Source organism: Theropithecus gelada, chromosome 3 (genome assembly GCF_003255815.1).
Source record: "Theropithecus gelada isolate Dixy chromosome 3, Tgel_1.0, whole genome shotgun sequence".
NCBI classification, from domain to species: Eukaryota; Metazoa; Chordata; class Mammalia; order Primates; family Cercopithecidae; genus Theropithecus; species Theropithecus gelada.
In genome coordinates, this window is record NC_037670.1 from 110,718,634 (window position 1) to 110,739,142 (window position 20,509).

Consider the following 20,509-nt stretch of genomic DNA (forward strand, 5'->3'; position numbering starts at 1 on the left):
CACAGCAGGAAGTGAGTGGCAGGTGAGCAAGCGAAGCTTCATCTGTATTTATGGCCGCTCCCCATCACTTGCATTACTGCCTGAGCTCCACCTCCCATCAGATCAGCGGTGCCATTAGATTCTCATAAGAGCACTACCTCCATCCCTACTGTAAACTGCACATGCGAGGAATCTAGGTTGTGTGCTCCTTTTGAGACTCTAACACCTGATGACCTGTCACTGTCTCCCATCAAATGGGACCGTCTAACTGCAGGAAAACAAGCTTAGGGATTCCACTGATTCTACATTATGCTGAGTTGTATAATTATTTCATTATACATTATGATGTAATAATAATAGAAATAAAATACACAATAAATGAAATGCACTCGAATCATTCTGAAACCATCCCCACTCCACCCCTGCCAGTCCATGGAAAAATTGTCTTCCACAAAACTGGTCCCTGGTGCCAAAAGAATTGGCAACCACTGCTCTAGAGCTCAAATCCCTTCTCCTGCCCAAGACTGCCCTACACCAACACTGCTACCTCCAAGCAGACCCTAGCACCCACTGCGACTTCTGAGTGTACCAGAAAAGTATACCTTCCTTTGTTTGCCAGTTGTATTATTAAAAATCATATCTTAAATTCAAACAGATACATTTATTACTACTGGTCCTTTTGTTGAAAAAAATTAAAAGACCACATGCTACCATTAATTAATACCTACAGTAGAGTTTAAATTTCATAAAGTGGGTTTAGCCTAACATGAAGAAATTATAGAATCAGAGAATTTTACAGCATTAAAGAAAATTCTTGCATTTTCTTTATTAGGTTACTTAGTAAAGTAACCTATCACTTTACTGATAAATAAAAGGGAGCCACTGAGGTTAAATGATTTACTCAACATCATAAATAAATAGTGACTACAACTCAGACTTTCTGAATCTCAGGGGGACTTTTATTCCGAGAGAATACTCCATTACAGGGCCAGGCATAGTGGCTTGCAGCTGTAATCCCAGTGCTTTGGGAGGCTGAGACAGGAGAATCGCTTAAGCCCGAGTTTGAGAACACCCTGGGCAACATAGTGAGATGTCATCTCTACAAAACATTAAAAAAATAGCCAGACTAGTGGCACATGCCTCTAATCCCAACTACTCAGGAGGCTGAGGTGGGAGGATTATTTGAGTCCAAGAGGGATAGGCTGCAGTGAGCCATGATCACGCAACCGCACTCTAGACTGGGCAACAGAGCAAGACCCTGTCTCAAAAAACAAAAGGGAATACTCAGTTACAAAACTATGGATAGGGAAATCATATGTGTATGACAAGGAGCCTAGGAGCCTAAAGGTACTTACTAATCTAAAACAAAGTTCAAAGTTCTTTGATCACATTTAGGATTCCAGAGAGAAAATTCTTTTTTTTTTTTTTTTTTTTTTTTTTTTTTTTTTTGAGACGGAGTCTCGCTCTGTCGCCCAGGCTGGAGTGCAGTGGCCAGATCTCAGCTCACTGCAAGCTCCGCCTCCCGGGTTCCCGCCATTCTCCTGCCTCAGCCTCCCGAGTAGCTGGGACCACAGGCGCCGCCACCTCGCCCGGCTAATTTTTTGTGTTTTTAGTAGAGACGGGGTTTCGCCGTGTTAGCCAGGATGGTCTTGATCTCCTGACCTTGTGATCCGCCCGTCTCGGCCTCCCAAAGTGCTGGGATTACAGGCTTGAGCCACCGCGCCCGGCCCAGAGAGAAAATTCTAAGCTCTAGAAGCAAATCTATCAAGGTAACATAAGGAAAACCATATGCATTAAATTTTTAATATAAATGCATCATTTGAATCAGTCATATTAAATAACAAGATTTGTTTCTATGTTAATTATTAGTTAAAACCATAAATCTGCCAACATTATACCTCTCTGTTGTGTTTCATCTAGAGTTTTGTCAGAAAGAAATGTGTTTTTTTTTTACTTACTGCAGCTTGCTGTTGTTTCAATTTGTCTCTGTACGCCTCTAATTCTTGCAAATTGAGAACAGGTGGAAGCTTCTGCAGAAAAAAAATTCATGAATGAAAAGGAAAAAATAAATTGTTGAATTTGGTTTCATTTACCTGGACCCTTCTGACTAGTGAACTACAAACTCTGCATACAAAACATGTCACATCCCACTGCCCTCCATGCTGCCTGTTCTCCCAACCTCCCTCCTAGGCTCCAACCACAAAAACCTATACATCTTTAGCCCTCTGGTTCCATCCCTCATTCAGCCTTGTTACCTCCACTGCTGCTGCTCTGCCTTCTGAGAAACCCCACTACCACTTGGGACTCCGGACCCTAGGCCAACAGACACTGCTGCCACAGCCTATGTCAGGAGAATGTGAGAAAGTAACTAACCTAACCCCAACTCTACTATCCACAGATATATCTCTATTTGTTTATGACAGAACTCAAAACAGAGTTCTCCTCTGGAATATTACAAACCATAAATACTACTGTGTGACCATTGTTGGACTACATTCTAGATTACCTCAACTTTCAGAGGACAGTATGGGAAACTAACCAAAAAATGCATACCATTGTGTATACAGGGAAACACTCTCAGTCAACTGATTGATGAAACTTCAAACTGAGTTGGGGACTGACTGTGAATAATGCATATAAAGTATATATGCATACGGCATTTGGTTGTATCTAAAACTAAATTTCACTATTCTGGCTTTTGTTAAAGTTCTACAAATTTAAAATGTCAGTATTATAAACACTATGGTATAAGAATTTTTATCATCACTAAACAATTATGTAAATACATATTTCATAATTAAAAGTCTGAGCTTCTCTAAACATAGACAATATAAAATAGAATAGAAACAGCATACTAACACATTAAATGCTAACAATTGAAAATCAAAAATACAGAAATGTTTCCCTGAACGGCTGTATTTAAAGTTACATCTAAAAAATAATAATTTCATCGCCAAACAATGTTGACAGTTGATTTAATCACAATGTGGTAATCACAGACCTATTCTGGTACCAAAAATATATAAATGCCTCAAAAAAGCATCCAAATCACACAAATCCAATCACTGAACAAAATACGCCTTAGTTATGTTTTAATGAAATTCTGTTTACCTCCAGCTCATATTTAACAACATCAAATGAATCCGCAGAAAAATATACTTGTTCAATACTATTAATAAGCTCTTGTTCAGCTTGAGGGTCACTTGGCTGTTCTCGAAGTTCCCTGAATTCTTCCTTTAAGAAAAAAAAATCATAATTATAGTAATTGTAGCTGTTAAAATTCTACCTGCATGGAAATAAATGATCATTTGTCTTAACAGTCACATCTACCTGGTACAATTCTGACCAAGGAAACAAACCAACAGAAACCAGAAAAGTTCACAGGAAATTAGGAAATAGCCAACCATTAAGACTAACAACTAGGGAAGAAAACTAGCTAGTTTGAATATTCAGATTTTATCCTCAATTCCTTGCATGTCAAGAAGGTTGAAAACAATGCTAATGTTCAACAAAAGAAAAAAAAGTGACTACCTAAACCTATCATACATACATATCACAGATATATACATTTTACATTTGGAATATTTAATAACATTCTAAAATCTGTCTCACAACAGATAATAAGGGAAGAACACCTCAACAACTTCTGGGTCACAATCAACTTTGGAGCCCTGAGCAGAAGACATCAACTCTGCTAAAAAAATCTCAGCACTCAACTAAGAAACAGTGGCTCCAGAAAAGGTTCACAAATTTAGTTCTGTAATTCTAAGAAGCTTCCTTCAAAGTGGATTGCTGTTACAATTAATGATCTGATTATGAATCTAAATTTCTGTATATGATAAAATGCTTTCTTTCTAACGATACAGAATGGAGGTTATGTGGATTTGAAGAAGAGCCTAACAGACAAATCCCTAAACCCAATGTCAGCATCCATATCCTATGCAACTTCACTGCACAATCAGATAAAGCTTCAGTTAACTAGTAAATTTTTACAATTCAGATACCCACTCCCCTGCCACACTAGTTAATCAAGACATTATTATAGACACATAACAAGTTAGCCATTTGATTTTTAATTCAAATTAACCTCAAATACATTTATATACACAAAAAGGAAATACTGTTTTAAGTCATTTTACAGTAATTAAAACAACACAAAAATACTAAGGAAATACACAAAAATTATCTGGTCGATTAAAGAACAGTATATTTTTCTTTTTTTTCTTTTTATTTTTTATTAGAGCTCTGGGGTACATGTGCAGAATGCGCAGGTTTGTTACTAGGTATATACGTGCCATGGTGGTTTGCTGTACCCATCAACCCGTCATCTACATTAGGTATTTTTCCTAATGCTATCCCTCCCCTAGCCCCCACCCCTCAATAAGCCCCAGTGTATGATGGTCCCCTCCATGTGTTCTCATTGTTCAACTCCCACTTGTAAGTGAGAACATGCAGTGTTTGGTTTTCTGTTCTTGTGTTAGTTTGCTGTGAATGATGGTTGCCAGCTTCATCCATGTACCTGAGAAGGACATGAACTCATCCTTTTTTATGGCTGCATAGTATTCCATGGTGTATATGTGCCACATTTTCTTTATACAGTCTATACTTGATGTGCATTTGGATTGCTTCCAAGTCTTTGCTATTGTGAATAGCGCCGCAATAAACATACGTGTGCATGTGTCTGTATAGAATGATTTACAATCCTTTGGGTATATACCCAGTAATGGGATTGCTGGGTCAAATGGTATTTCTAGCTCTAGATCCTTGAGGAATTACCACACTGTCTTCCATAATGGTTGAACTAATTTACACTCCCACCAACAGTGTAAAAGTGTTCCTATTTCTCCATAACCTCTCCAGCATCTGTTGTTTCCTGACTTTTTAATGATCGCCATCCTAACTGGTGTGAGATGGTATCTCACTGTGGTTTTGATTTGCATTTCTCTAATGACCAGTGATGATGAGCTTTTTTTCATATGTCTGTTGGCTGCATAAATGTTTTCTTTTGAGAAGTGTCTGTTCATATCCTTTGCCCACTTTTTGATGGGGTGGTTTTTTTTCTTTTCTTGTAAATTTCTTTAATTTCTTTGTAGAATCTGGATATCAGCTCTTTGCCAGATGGATAGATTGCAAAAATTTTCTCCCATTCTGTAGGTTGCCTTTTCACTCTGATGATAGTTTCTTTTGCTGTGCAGAAGCTCTTTAGTTTAATCAGACCCCATCTGTCTATTTTGGTTTTTGTTGCCATTGCTTTTGGTGTCTTAATCATGAAGTTCTGCCCAGGCCTATGTCCTGAATGGTATTGCCTAGCTTTTCTTCTAGGGTTTTCATGGTTTTAAGTCTTACGTTTAAGTCTTTAATCCATCTTGGGTTAATTTTTGTATAAGGTGTAAAGAAGGGATCCAGCTTTCTGCATATGGCTGGCCAGTTTTCCCAGCACCATTTATTAAATAGGGAATCCTTTCCCCATTGCTTGTTTTTGTCAGAGATCAAAGAACAGTATATTTTTCAAATAGAGACATTCTAGATTATTTTATTGTGGGGCATATTTTTTATTTGTAAAAAGAGCCCTGCTCAGATATCTTTTAGAGTTTAACTTACATGTTGTATTTGTAAAATTAACTATAAAATTATTCCCTATTAGTACTTTCAAGCTAAAAAAATAGAACAAATCTAAAACTCAAGAAAATAGTTGACTGTTTAAATGTAAATTCCAATAAACTTAAAAGAGAAGGCAAACTCATAAATATCAAACCTGCATAATAAAAAATGCTTGGAAAGGAAAAATCCCTCTTCTGTACTAACTCATAAAATACACTGAGAAAAAAAGGTCAATGATATAGCTATCACTGAGTCAGCCTGCGATCAGCTACTATGAGTGCAGTAAGAAATCCGGGGTCCTAACAGTGGGAGCTATATTCCCAAAGGGGTTTATCTACAACACATGAATCCATTTAGCACCCTGGACAGTGGTGCTGCACACAGACTTGGTTAAAACTCACACGTGTGGAAGGGAAGGTTGCCAACTAGCCTATCAACAGGCAGCCTCCGTGCATCCAATGGAAATATGAAATGAAAGTAAGACATGAAATGGAAGAGGAGGTCTGAACTTCCTGGCAATCTCTTTCCCTAAAAGTCCACAGACATTTGAAATACCAGCTTCAAATACTGTAAGCTAAGAGAGGGGAGGAAATAAGGCCCAAGTGAGGACATGGCAACACTGCCTCCCTAGGAATTCTGCAGTCTGCAGTAATATGAGCAAATAAATGCAGTTGATATCATTCAAGACAAAATATTTGAAGATTACAAAAACTGTTATGATTTTTTTAATCAGAAATGGAGCCAAGCTAGAAATTAAAATAGACTGCAATGATTACTTTCATTTTAAAAGCATAAATGTCAATGACATATAACACCATGCTGAGGTTCTCCATATAGTGCCTAATTGATTAATAAGAAGGTAAAGATACTTGGATTTTTAGCTGCAATTCCATTATTAACCCTCAGCAACTTAGTCTCTTCATGCCTAGTTTTTTTGTGTGTGTTTTTTTTTTTCACCTGTAAAGGGCAAACATGTATTCTTTCTCTCTCTTTGTGTGTGTGTCTCTCTCTGTCTCGGTCTCTCTCAAAATGACAGTGAAACAAATATCCAAATTTATTAAGAAAGCCAAAGAAAAAACATAATTTATAAGTATCTCACAAGTGTACATTTCAAAAACATGATGACTCTGTAAAAGGAGTACAATCTGTATATGTATGTCAAATGCTATTGTTTCCTGAAGAACTAAGCAATTAGTATCACAGAAAGCATACAACCCCATATAATTTCAAAGAACTGACATGGAACACCTGACACTCTGAAGTATAAGAAACCTGGACTAAGGAAAGGAATAAAACCTAGAAAATCAGAAAAAGAAATGTAGCATACAAAATAGAATTAAATCTAAAACAAATGCCCCCATGTAACATTATTTGCCTATAAAATATCCTCTCCTTTAAAACAATTTCATAGCTTCTATGTGAAAATATACATCTGAACTGGAACTTATTCAAACCCCCTTCTGACTAGAATCCCGATCACCATGTTCTTTTTAGTCCCACTGAACTAGCAGTCTGTAAAGCTCTGCTTCTACCTAATCATTGTCTAAACGTTTCATCGCTGTTAGGGATGCCTGCTCAATCAGACTGTATGCTTCTTGAGAACTGAGATTTCTCTTCGTTCTGCATCATGCTGCTCCACAGTGCCAAGGCACACCGTAGATAGTAATCACTGATCAAACTAAAATTAATTTACAGTTAATTGCCAAAAAATAAATATAAGACAAAAGGAAAGGAAAAGACAATATGTTCTTGTTTCAATAGTCAAAATTTTCCACAAACTCTTAGTAAAACATTTCTTTATTTTAATTAGAGATAACAATATGAACTGATTTAGGAATATTTTATACATGTAAATTAGAAAAATAAACAGAAGCATCCAGATTGCATATTCTTAACACAATTACTCCATAATTTAATAGAAACTGATTTCCTAGGGTGGGAGATGTACAAAAATACACAATTCTTCACCTAAAATAGAACCAATACATAGGTGTGAGGCCAAATTTTACATAAACAAAACAAACAAAAGGTTTCCTATTTAAAAATTACAAGGCAAAATTGGGGAAAATGAATACCAAATGAAACTTCTTATACCATATTTAAACATGTGATTTAAGAAAAAAATTAGAATAATCTTAGATATTCAAACTAAGTCTGGGATAAAATATTTCAGCCTTAAAAATGTTTAAAACATTTTTATAATAAATTTTATGTCACATAGTAATTAATAAATACATAGTCACATTAATAGTGATATAAATGCTCTCTAAAACTTGAAAATCCAAAAATAATTTGTTAACAACTACAGGCTACCAAATGTGCTGCCACACAACTTGCTGTCAACGGTAATCAACTAAGCAAAAAGTATATCAGCGTCACCGAGAATTAAAGCTGGAGAAAAAACTACAATTAAAGTAATGAATTGGAATAACAAAGAGGAGAAAACAAAAGCATAAAAGGTAAAAAATGAATAAATCAAATCTCTCTCCCATACTATCATCAGAAACTAACCTGCCTACTTTCAAAGCTCTATAACCTTATCTTTCCCCCAAAAAAAAAAAAAAATCCATTTAACAATTTTTTAAATTCTCACTATGTAAAAATTTCCCATACTAGGTCATACAGGAACACAAATGAGTAAAATATAGCTCTTCCCTCAAACAGTTAAGTAATAGGAAGGATCAGATGAATAAGTAAGAAATGACAAAGCACGGCAGAACATAAGGGTGATGCAAACAGAAGGAAGGCATCAGACGGTGGGTTCACATCTGATGGAAGAGGTGGCATTTGGAAAATATGAGAGAATAGGTAGAATTTCAGATTTAGACATTGGGGGAATAGGGTTACAAATATAAAGCAAAGCAAAAGTAAAAATATTGCATCGGGAAAGTGCACAACAGGTTAAAGCAATAAAGGGTGGCTTCCGCAGGATAGAAAACTGTCACAAGGGAGAGCCTGCATGTACGCCAAGAGACAAATGCAACAACTGAGATTTGTTTAAATTCAATATATTTTTTATATATTAGAACCATATTTTCTTCACTAAAAATAAAACATCTTAACACATATCACTGCCTCAGGTGCTATATCAAAAACAGGCATAAATATTCAATATTTTCTTAATGTAATAAACCAAGCAGAATTCAATGTGTTAGAGGCTGTGTTTTTCCGGCAGTCACAACACGCAATAAGGTTGCATATAATACCACCCAGTCTATTTTTCTATTTTGATCATGTCTGAGATAAAGCTACATGACCATGCACATAAATGCACATCAGAAATGTAACTTTATGAAAACTGAAGAAAAACAATCATATTAGAGATTTAAGTCAACATCTTTGATTTAGCCAGGCTACTTTTCCTCACAATACAACAAAAAAGATTTTATGGGAATTGGGGATTCAGCTCTGTAAAACAATTTGAGCCCTCAAATGTAAGGCATTATAATACATTCCCAGTATGTTTATGGTTTCTAAGGAACTAGACTATAACTTTACCAAGAAATTTTCCACTTAAGAGTTCATCACTCAAGGGATGGTTTTCAAGTTTAGGAGGAAAAAAAGAGAGACTACTAATTTTGTATTTAACCACTACTTTTAAATTATCTAAAATATCACACTAATTAAAACTGCTAATCCAAATTCAGGGCTCTTAATTCTATTCACTTTTTTAAAAAGTTAGTTATGACAGCTTAACAGTTTTCCTTACCATTACTAAATTCAATATTTTCTGCAATTTTGAAAAGTAATTTAACCTAATTTCTAAACCCACATAACAGCTTGGAATCTCATTATCTTCAATACTAGGTTTTTATTCAAACAAAAATATGAATGCAAATCTTTACTTCATAGGTCAGATTTCAAAACTCCGCTAAAAATATATAGAAAAATGAAATGCACACCAACTCCTCTTTCTGTACGTAGCTCATTAGATCACAGTTCATATTATACACCTGATTATATAACTCAGTGGCAGAAGTTAGTGCCTATATAGCTGATTATATAACTCAATGGCAGAATGCAGTGTATGTACATGTGTATGTTGGGAAGGAAAGAGAAATTTTGCAAGCATGATTTGGAGTTTGCCACAGCAAATCCCTTATCAAAGACTTTTTTTTACTGTTTGCATTTCTTCATTTGTCAACAAAAAAAAATCTATTCTGTTATAGGGAAAACAGACGCTATAATCTTACCAAAGTTAACATCACGTTAGGGTTCTAACTGAAAGAAAAAAAAAAAAAAGTGTCTAGTCACCAAAATCTAAAACAGAGCTAAAAGCAAGAACAAAACATGAAGTTTTCAATATTCAATCAGTATTACAAAAGTCATAAATCACTGAACAGAAATAAATTTTATCTCTTTCCAAATGAAACAGGATTCAGAACTTATTTCAAGATCACAGATACCCTAAAACCATATGCCACATAAGTTTATAACGAATTGTCAGATGTCTGATTACGTGAGGAAACGGCACATTCTCCTAATATCCCACTAGAACAACAATAATAATCCATCAAAGATTCCTAGTTCATCAGTTTCTGTGTGTGTTTTAAATAAACTTATCTTTTAAAGCCTACCCTGTTTTTCTTCAGGCTTTTAGTGCCATCTTGTGGAATACTATTGAAGTTACAATTTAAAAAGTGGTTTGGGGCAAAATGATTTATAGTACATTTTAATAAAAGGTTATTGGATCACATTTTAATCCAGCTTTATAACACAATCAAGTGATTAAGATGATGTATTTTAATGTGTGCCAATGCCTGTCCTTTCTGGTGCTAACACTGAAGAAAAGATACATCATAAATCAAGATATATGGAGAAAAACCCAGTGTGTACATCTTAATTTTGTTTTTCTTTTGTTTTCAAACATCTCATCAGACACTTTCTCTAAAAGATAATAATACTGTCTATTCTGAGAAAAGACAACATCACAGCACCTTCAATCCCAGTGCCTTTTATAGGTTCTTCCACCTTCCAAATCCAATAAAATCATCAATCTCAAATTCTGCTTTTTAAATGTCCTTCCAATGTAACCCTTCTCCATTTCCTATACCTTATGTTCCTTTTTTCTTCTTAATCAGTATCCTTGTCCCCAACCTCTACTCAACAACTCACCCCATAAAACTGTAATATTTCTTTAAAAAATTAATCACCAACTCTAAAAGATCCTGAATATACTTCTACCTATTTCACACCCTCTCCTAGCTGAACTCTATTGTGCCTCTACTCCTCTGCAATTATCTATTTTTGCTTGTCTCCCCCACTCAGGTTGAGTTAGGAACAGTCTTGTATCTCTTTGTATCTTCAATGATTAGTAACTGCCTGGTACCATAAGTGTTTGCCAAATGGACTGTATGAATGAACTTATATGATTGCTATGAAAGAAGGGTTAAGAATCTCAAAGCATCTGAAGCTATGAGAAACATAATTTCATTAATGGTTCAAGGGAACACAACTAAATATCGTTGGCCATGAGCACCTAAGAAAAACTCTTATATGATTTTGCAGATCCATAGTTACAGCCTCCCTTAGTACCACCTGCAGAAGACACCTGTCCTAAATGATACATAGTCTTTATCACAATCTCTAAATAAAGTCTCCTAGTCATAAACCTCAATACTAATCCTCTCTGATATAGACACCAATATGCAAATCTTCTAACAAAAACTGCTCAAAAAATTCTTTAGAATGTATATTTCTCCTATCATATTTCCCCTACAAAAATTACAATATAGAAACTATAAAACATTCGAGCTACAAGTACTCTAAAAAAGTCATCTAGTTCAATAGCATCTTTTCACAAATGAAGAAACTGAGGCACAAAGCATTAAAATGACTTCCTTTCAACAAGCTGACTGTTTAAGTCAATACTTGAACCTATGTCTCTTGACTGTGATTCAAGCACACTTTCCACGAATTTTGGTAAAACTGTAAACCAAGCTCTGCAGTTAGCATGTGGTTTTAGGATTCTTTTAATGTATTTTAAGAAGTCAAGTCAAATCGGTTTATCTGATTTCACAGAAGTACTAGAAACTCTAGAAAACATTCTGCTCAAATTCCTAGAATGTATACAAGCAGAAATGCTTCAGAGTAGGCGGGTACTCAATAAATACTTGTTGAATGGAAGAAGTATAAAATATTTAAACAAATATATTCTCAAATGTTGACTGCAACAGACATTTATTTTGTCACTTCATCCTATATTTTTCTTTCATGAAAAAAATCAAAGGTAAACCAATCATGTAATAGTAAAGACAGTTGAATCTCATTACTATTTATGAGTTAATTAAATTGAGGACAAGAAAAGTCTTATCATTAAAGAATACTATGAGGAGGCAATGTTTCAGTAAAAATTCATAAAACAATATTAGTATCAATACTCTTTTTCAGGTTCATATTGTGCCACTGTGAAAGTACTATAGAAAGTGTTTACTAATAAAGGCTGGATGTAGATTTATAAGGTTCTGAATACTGGTATTTTTACTTTTTAATCTGGGTTCAACAAATACTCTCAAACACAGTCCTACTAAGTTCTATAACTAAGAACATTTTGGCTCTGACTACTATCATATATTATAATAAATACTAGTTTTATTCTTAATTCTTGTAACCAATTAAGTAAAATACATTTCATGTTTTTTTTTTTTTTTTTTTTTGAGACGGAGTCTCGCTCTGTCGCCCAGGCTGGAGTGCAGTGGCCGGATCTCAGCTCACTGCAAGCTCCGCCTCCCGGGTTCACGCCATTCTCCGGCCTCAGCCTCCCGAGTAGCTGGGACTACAGGCGCCCGCCACCTCGCCCGGCTAGTTTTTTGTATTTCTTAATAGAGACGGGGTTTCACCCTGTTAGCCAGGATGGTCTCGATCTCCTGACCTCGTGATCCGCCCGTCTCGGCCTCCCAAAGTGCTGGGATTACAGGCTTGAGCCACCGCGCCCGGCCCATTTCATGTTTAAATGGATAACAAGCTTAGAAAATGCTACCTAATTTCTTTTATCTTTACCTCTGCATGAAAATCCCACTAATTTGAAATATAACAGAATCTATTTCGAAGAATGAAATTATAGGTCATTCTATCTTATCCTACAAAAGTTCTCAGTAAAACTTTCAAACTATTTTTTAGAACAGTTCCTCTATTTCCTATTGCTCCATTGTTAAGATAATATTCTCATCTTGGCCAATGGTTCACAAACCTGGCTCCACACTGGAATTACCAGGGAATCTCTAAATATTACTGACACTTGCCTCCACCCAAAAATGGTAATTTAATTGGAATTGGCCATGGCCTGGGGACTGTTGATTCTAAATGTACAGCAAAGTTTAGGCACCACTGATCTTGGCACTGAGCTATTTAAGCTAAAATTCCTGAAATCTGTCTAAAAGTTTCCCTTCCTCTAGCAAGTTCGGAAAAGAACCTTAAATATTTTCTACTTTTCTATACCATTTTATCCACCCAAATTCCAAATTTCCAGTATACAGATTACTATTTGACTTGCATCTGCTCTTAAAAATGGGGCACAGGATCAGATTGTCTATAAAATGCAGAAATTGTACCAGATAGTTTCTATAGTTTCTTCCCACTTTGAATTTATATAGTTCTAAAATAAATAAATAAATAATACCATCTGGCTTATCAAGCACAGCTAGTGACCTTCAATTCTCCTTCACTACCCTCCTTTTTCTAGCAAGTTGGAGCACATAAAATTTGCCAATACTTCACCATTTTAAACTTAAACAGCCATGATTTATCCTAATATTTTTCTCCTACTTATCCTTTATACTAGAACCTTTTCATGTAACAGAACTCAAACTAACCTATTTCTTTCTCGAAAATGCCACTGAAATATCAATCCTCTGTCCCAACTTAGAATGACATTATGAAAAGAAAGGAGACCATTCCTGAAGACCAGGGAAATGTTTTTTAAAAGTTGTACTTACACTTATGAGTGAGGCAGACCTATTAAATGAAGTTAATGTTTATAAGTTTTCCATATAAAAATTTATAGTGACTACTTAAATAGCACACATTGTTAAGTTCAAAGAGTACTCCCCTAAGCAAAACTAATGGGTACCTTGCTTTTTAAACCTAGAATATACTGTGAGAATTTTCTATGTAACATATATATATAACTAAATTAAAAACCCAAGCTTCCAAATAATTTCTAGAGTATAATACCATTTTAAAAAGGTTGGGGAGGGAGGGTGGAAAAGCTATACTGACTACTTCCTGTAAAATAACTGCCAATTTCAAAGAGTTTATCTCATCGCCCTGTTTCCTTCACAGTATTCTAATTTGTAATCTTACCCCTGGCTTGAATGTAAGTAAGCTCTCTGACAACAGGGAAGTTTTGGCTTTTGGAGAGAACTCTTGTCTTTTCACTGCTATACTGCTAATCCCTAAGAAGTATCTCTAGCACATAGAAACTCAATAAATTTGTTGAATATGCATAGGGAAAAGACCAGTAGGCAACGTTAACCTTGACAGTGTTGGTGATTTTTGTGATTTTTTTTTTGTTGTTTAGATACCTTTTTCTGTTTATGTTTTCTGTTTAGAGTATACATTAATTTTATATTTAAAGCAAAGGTTATTTTAAAATAATCATTTGAATTAACATTTTCCATTTTGTTAAAATGCTTTTAATCTTAATTTTAAAAGATCTTAAGTAAAGATCTTTTTCAATGACATCAAGAACTAGCAGCAACATTAATTTTAAAGCAATTACATAAAAATAAATCATTAAAATATATGTGTATGATCTAAGTACAAAGTCATATCTAAACTGTGAAAAATACTCAACATTAAAGTTACATCAAGCTATGCTGTATAGGGAATTTCTGAATATGAGTCTTCTTAACTCTTGATGTCAGTACTGACTTCAAACCTTATCCAAAGACTCAGTTTACTGACTGGAGCTTTGCCACTCTCTGGACCCAGCACTCTTATGTTCTCAGAACTACCCAGAAAGAAGGCAGCAGCTCTGTTCACCCTCCATCATTTGTTATGCTATAGGAGAACAAAGAAAAAAACAAACAGGCAGATGAAGCTTGTAGGGATTTCTTAGTGTAAGGTTAAATGTAAGCTTACAGCATCAATACCTTTTTTACTATTAACTGTTTTATTATTTAACTAACTTAGCTTCTTAGTATGTGCTAAAGAGACCAGTGCTTTAGGCTTACTCTTCACCTGAATGATTTATATTTGCTGACCTTGTGATCCCAGACTAGCCACTCTACCCAAGGCCAGTTATCCTAAAAGTAGAGACAGCACTGGTCACTGATGGAGCTGGGGGTATAGAGTCAATAAGAAAACTGTGTAATGAGATCACCATAAATTCACTACCAACCACTACTGGGAAAACATCATGGCTCATGGTGGAAACGCAACAGAAAGTTCTTATTAAGACAGTCACGTATTTTTTTAAAGAGGCTCACTCATCAATTTAACATTGATTCTGCAATATGTAATACAATCGAATTCAAGGTATGTTCATAATGCACGATCATCTTTTTCTTAAGTCAAAGAAATAAAGAGAATTATTGTCAATTAGGATTTATAGCTATCTCTTATTTCCCAACCTTTTCATAGTCAATAATTTTTAATAACATTATATAAAACTATATGGAATGCTTTTTTTAAGTTTTTGTCTGAACCATTTCATGCAAAAGAGTTGGTTATAATTTTACTGCATTTGGAGAATATGTTTGGGTCTAACCCAAAATAAAAGCAATACAGTAAGTACAAAATTCACTTTAGCAGGCAAGGCACCTGAAAGAGATGAGAAATCATCCTCCTAAGGAGCTGACACTGAGGTGTAAAGAGAGGCCTTAAACTGCTGATCAAGAGAAGCACGCCCGGTGTATTCAAATGCCTGATGCAGAAAACAAACAGTATTTTCACGTGTCCCTCTCAAATTAAAAAAAATACAAAAACAGACATTCAGAAATGCCAACTTAATCTGTGATGGAGCAGCTATTCACATGGGCAGCTCCGAGCAGCAACACTCCAGAAAAACAGCAGGGATTTAACAATACTTAATAATTCTGAGGGGAATCCAGCTAGCTTTCAAATAACCTATATAAAATTTGTAAACTGAGAAATTCACATGAATATCAGACAATTAAAATCTAAAATTCCTACAATCTAGGAGATAAGTTATACAATTCAGTATAAACACTATGGTTTAGATGTTTATTGAAAAACCTCTGCTCCACAACAAAAATATAATCATGATTTTTGGCACAGTGTTAAGAGTATAAAAAGTCAGTAGTCAATTATTTCATTTTATTTCTACAAATTACAGCAGATAAATCAATAAGAGTGTGTGTGTGCATGTGTCTGGGTGTGTGTGTATACACACATATATAACTGCTTTCAGGCTAAGAATTTAATATAATAAATTCCAAATTTGTCAAGTTTGCATTTTTTGCTTTGCTATAATGAATCATACATACTGCATCCCAATGTGTAATGAAACAAGCCCTACACCTACTGTACAATAAAAATTTACCTAGCTTATCTTAACAACCATCTGCCTGTGGGAAAGAAAAGCTTCTGTGAATCAATTATCATTATCCAGAGGCAACCATATTTTCTTAAGGAAATAAAAAGTCACGCTCACGCGTGTAGATCAATACCTTTCCAGGGACCCGGAGACTCTCTATGGCACCAAGATCACTGAGGCTTTCTTGAGGGCTTTTCAGACCCTTAAAAAAAGATAAGATAAGGAAAATTTTAATAGTGCTGAAGAATTATAAAAGGATAGAATACACCTACTGAAACAGAAATGACCACTTTAAAAATAGAAATTTTCCTGCTTCAAAATATAGAACACACATTCTAAAAGCAATCATCATTTAATACATATAGTACTATAATTAAATCAGAGAATGATGTACTTCTGGTATTTTAAAATAAAAGAGTATTATACAACTTTACAACTAATGGTGGAAGTCTAAGTCATCTATGATTTAAAAACAGCCAAAAGTAAAGAAACTTACATAACAAAAAGCATTCTATATAAGCGCTTGTATATACAATAATAATTACTAAATCAATCAGGAAAAAAGTCCAAGCAATAGTATTATGATTTACAGATACAATATACTAACCAACTAAGCTAACATATAAGTAATCCCTTCATTTTACTTGAGTATTTCCCACCAATATATCTAATTCATGCTGCATAAATTAAGATTGAAGTCTCATATCTCACTGTCTTCTACCTGTCCTTTAGTTCTTTGGTGCCCTGTACTTTCTATATTCACATCAACTGAGGGATTCTGAAAGCTTTATCTGTACTGGGGAAATTATTAAAATAGAAAGAAATCAGCAATTTGCATTTTCTTTAAAATCCTCTTTTTAAAAATAGACTATTCAAAGCAGACATTTAACGTCCCTGCAATATTAGTTTTTAGGCAAAATTAGCTATTATTAATTTGAGGAGAGATTTATGATACAAATTGTCCTTTAGGTGCCCTATATTGAGGGTCCTTAGTAACCAAAATACATGCTATGCTTATGTTGACTACTTGAGACTTAGAGCAGAGCTTGCTTATCTTTAAACTATAGAGATGTGTATTTTCTCTTCCCTGTTGTAAAATACCACTAGTCATATCTACAATTTTTTATTACAAAGTGCTCTGCCTCAACCCCAAGTCTTTCATTACCCCCAGAATATCTAGCCCACCCACTCTTCTCTCCCCTTCTCCCTCTCTCAGACACACTTACCACTCCAAGAAATGAGAAAGCAATACACCACTTTCAGAATTATCTCCTCCACAAAGTCTTCCTAAATCCCTAAGCTTCAAAGAACACAGTATTTCTCAGTATAACCCTTGGATCATGACCATCAACATCACCCAGGGAACTCATTAACAGTAAGATTCATAGGCCCTAAAATAAACCTAATGAATAGGTTTCTCTGGATTTGGACCAGGAATGTGCATTTTCCAAAACAATACCTCAGCAAGACATCTTCCAAGACAATACCTCAGCCAAAGTAGTAAAGTTTTAAATTTTAAATGTATCTTTCTCTTCCAAACTTTAAGCCCTAAGGAAAGGGAGAGACAAAGTCCTATTTGCCTCTGTAGCCCAGTGGCTAGTGAAGTTCCAGAAACAGAGTAAACAACAAAGAAATGAGTAAATTATTAGGTAGAAGTCATTGGTCAGGTTTCAATCTCCAACAAATTAGCACATTGTTCCCATGGGAACACGTAATTGATTACAAAAAAAATTGCTAGGAATACTTGCTGGAAAAAGAAAGGCCTAATGAGATTTAATATGCCTTTCAATGAGTGAAGGAGAAAAAGTATGTTACTAGTCTTGGGCAGTTTGTTCTTCCCTGTCTTGAATTCTTACCAACAGTCATGAGAGAATAGCATCAAAAGTGGTAAAGAAGGCAAGGCTGAGCTACCAAACTATACTTCTATATACATTATATATACACATATGAAAGTAAAACTCCCCAATTTGATTCCAAATCATGACCACCCCTAAAATATATTTTTAAAATGTAATTGACATGTCTTTTAAACGAACATTTTTCAAAGTACACATGCTCCTCGACTTACAAATTGGGTTATGTTCCAAAAAACCCATCATACAAGAACATATGGAAATATACAGAAGAAAACAGACACTGAGACTGCCTGAGGGTGGAGGGTGGGGGAGAGAGACGATCAGGAAAATAACTAATGGGTACTAGGCTTAATACTTGGGTGAAAAAATAATCTGTACAACAAACCCCTGTGACACGAGTTTACCCATATAACAAACTTGCATAGGTACCCTTGAACTTAAAATAAAAAAATTTTTTAAACGCATCATATGTGGAAAATACATTTAATAATCTCAATAAAATCATCATAAACTCAAAAATTCATTAAGTGAAACCATAGTAAATCGGGGACCATCTGTACAGATTTGCTTAACTAATCTAACAGAAATCCCTGAAGAAATATATCATATTTAATTTCTCTTTCCCCAGCGCTACTCTGTAAAGAAACCAATGCAATGTAAATGTGATATATACCAATATCTAGAAAAAGTAGTCACCACGTAACAATTCAATACCAATACATGGCAAATTTCTGCCACATGTACAAAATAAAAGTAATACAAATTGAAAATCCGTGTACATGTTAGGAGGATGTAGAGTGAAGTGATTATTGTAATGGGCTCCGAAGCAAACCACTTGAGTTTGTATCCTGACTTTCTTGCTGCGGTTTTGAACAACTTATCTATCCTTTTTGTGTATTATATTCTACTATCATTCATAGGCTATTATAAGAAGTAAAAGAGGTAATGTATATGAGAAGCCAAAAATACTGTCTCATATATCTCAAGCATTCTGTGATGATTAACCCTAATTCTTAATATTTTATGACAGAAATGTTTTCCTTTTATCAAAACAGAAATGAAGAATTACATAAATGTTTCAAAGCACATCTGACATTCAACTGTACTTTAGATCTTTAACTTTATCAATTTTATAAATTTCTACTAACAAGTGAAGTCATTCTTATTTTATCTTCATCTCTCTAAAGCATGAAGTCATGGTTTTAACTGCAGTTCTCTGCCTTTATTAAGTTAAAACTTTGATGCTAATCATTTACCACTATTTGATTTTCTTTTGTATTTGATTTTTGTGTTGATAATTCCCCAGTTCAGACATATAGAAAATTCATCATAAATTAACACTTACCTCTGTATTTCGTTTACCCAAATCAGATTAACATTTCAGACTACTTCAGTTATGTCTACATTAATCCTCATTTTCCATTTATGAAACCAGCAACTATGTCTTATCCATCCAAAGAAGCATCTGTGATGATTTGTGTTTCCTTCTCTTTCAGCAAAACTCAAGAGTGTTTACACCCAGTCCCTAATTTCTCTCCCCCTATTTTCTCCTGAACCCATTCTCATCAGGCTTTCCTCCCCACAACTTGATGAAAACTGCTGTAGTTGGGGCACCAAGGACCTCTATGCTGCTCAATCCAAAAGCACATTTCTCATTCTCACTCTCACCTTACTTGACCAATCTTCAGCATTTAACACAGCTAATCACTCCTTACTCTTTTCAATTCTTTACTTGGCTTCAAGGCACTCTTCTTGGTTGTTCTCTTTATCCCACATTCATGCAACAAATATTTATTGAGCATCTGCTATATTCCAGGTGCCATTCAGGAAGCTAAAGACTTCTTACTTCACGAGCTACATGTTCTCATTCTGCTTTCCTGGATCCACTGCTTCCCCCTGAATTTTTAACACTGGATTCTCAAAAGCTCCAACCTTAGATTCTTTGTATATCTACACCATTCCACTGTGATCTTAACCAGTTTATATGCAATCTACATGTTTGTAACTCCCAGAGTTTTAGCTATACCCTGGATTCGCGCCATAAATTCAGATTCATCTGGCCAACTGCCTACTGTATCTCTCCAGTTGAATATTTAAGAGGCTGTCAAATTAACAAGTACAAGAACCATGTCCCTTCCCTCAATCTGTTCCTCCCTCAGTTTTATCCATACGAAGAAATCACAATTACATTCTTCCAATTGCTGGGGCCAAACTATTTTGAGTCATCCTTAATGCTTCTCTTTCCATCACAGCACAAACCCCATCTGTCAGGAAATTCTGTCACCTCTACATTTACAGCATATTCACAATCTGACCTCTTTGAACACTTCTACCACTAGGGTAGAAGGCCTACACCCACCCTCTCACCTGGATTACCATAGTAGCTCATCATTGGTCTCCCTGGTTTTGCTCTTTTCCCCTCTTCAATCTATTCTTAAAACATGGGTCAGAACAGTCTGTCTGAAGTGTTATGTCTGATTATATCATTCCTCTATTTGCCATTTCACTCAGAATGAAAGCCATGATCTTGCTATTACCTATAAGGTACCTATAAGGTACTATATGATCTAGCTTC

The 20,509-nt window shown here is 35.0% G+C and overlaps 1 protein-coding gene across 2 annotated transcripts in view; it reads right to left on the minus strand.

Annotated features, from left to right (window-relative positions):
- The window catches only part of VPS50 (VPS50, EARP/GARPII complex subunit), a 119,918-nt gene that overhangs the window by 96,563 nt on the left and 2,846 nt on the right, over positions 1 to 20,509 (minus strand). Inside the window, exons 2-5 of one of the 2 annotated variants that reach the window (XM_025378811.1) lie at positions 16,212 to 16,280; positions 9,774 to 9,801; positions 3,091 to 3,213; positions 1,938 to 2,009 (exon numbers count right to left, since the gene is read on the minus strand). In XM_025378811.1, the coding sequence (XP_025234596.1) occupies positions 1,938 to 2,009; positions 3,091 to 3,213; positions 9,774 to 9,785 (207 nt within the window). In that variant the 5' untranslated portion in view covers positions 9,786 to 9,801; positions 16,212 to 16,280. The remainder of the gene's footprint in view (positions 1 to 1,937; positions 2,010 to 3,090; positions 3,214 to 9,773; positions 9,802 to 16,211; positions 16,281 to 20,509) is intronic. The other variant, XM_025378810.1, reaches the window with a different exon arrangement.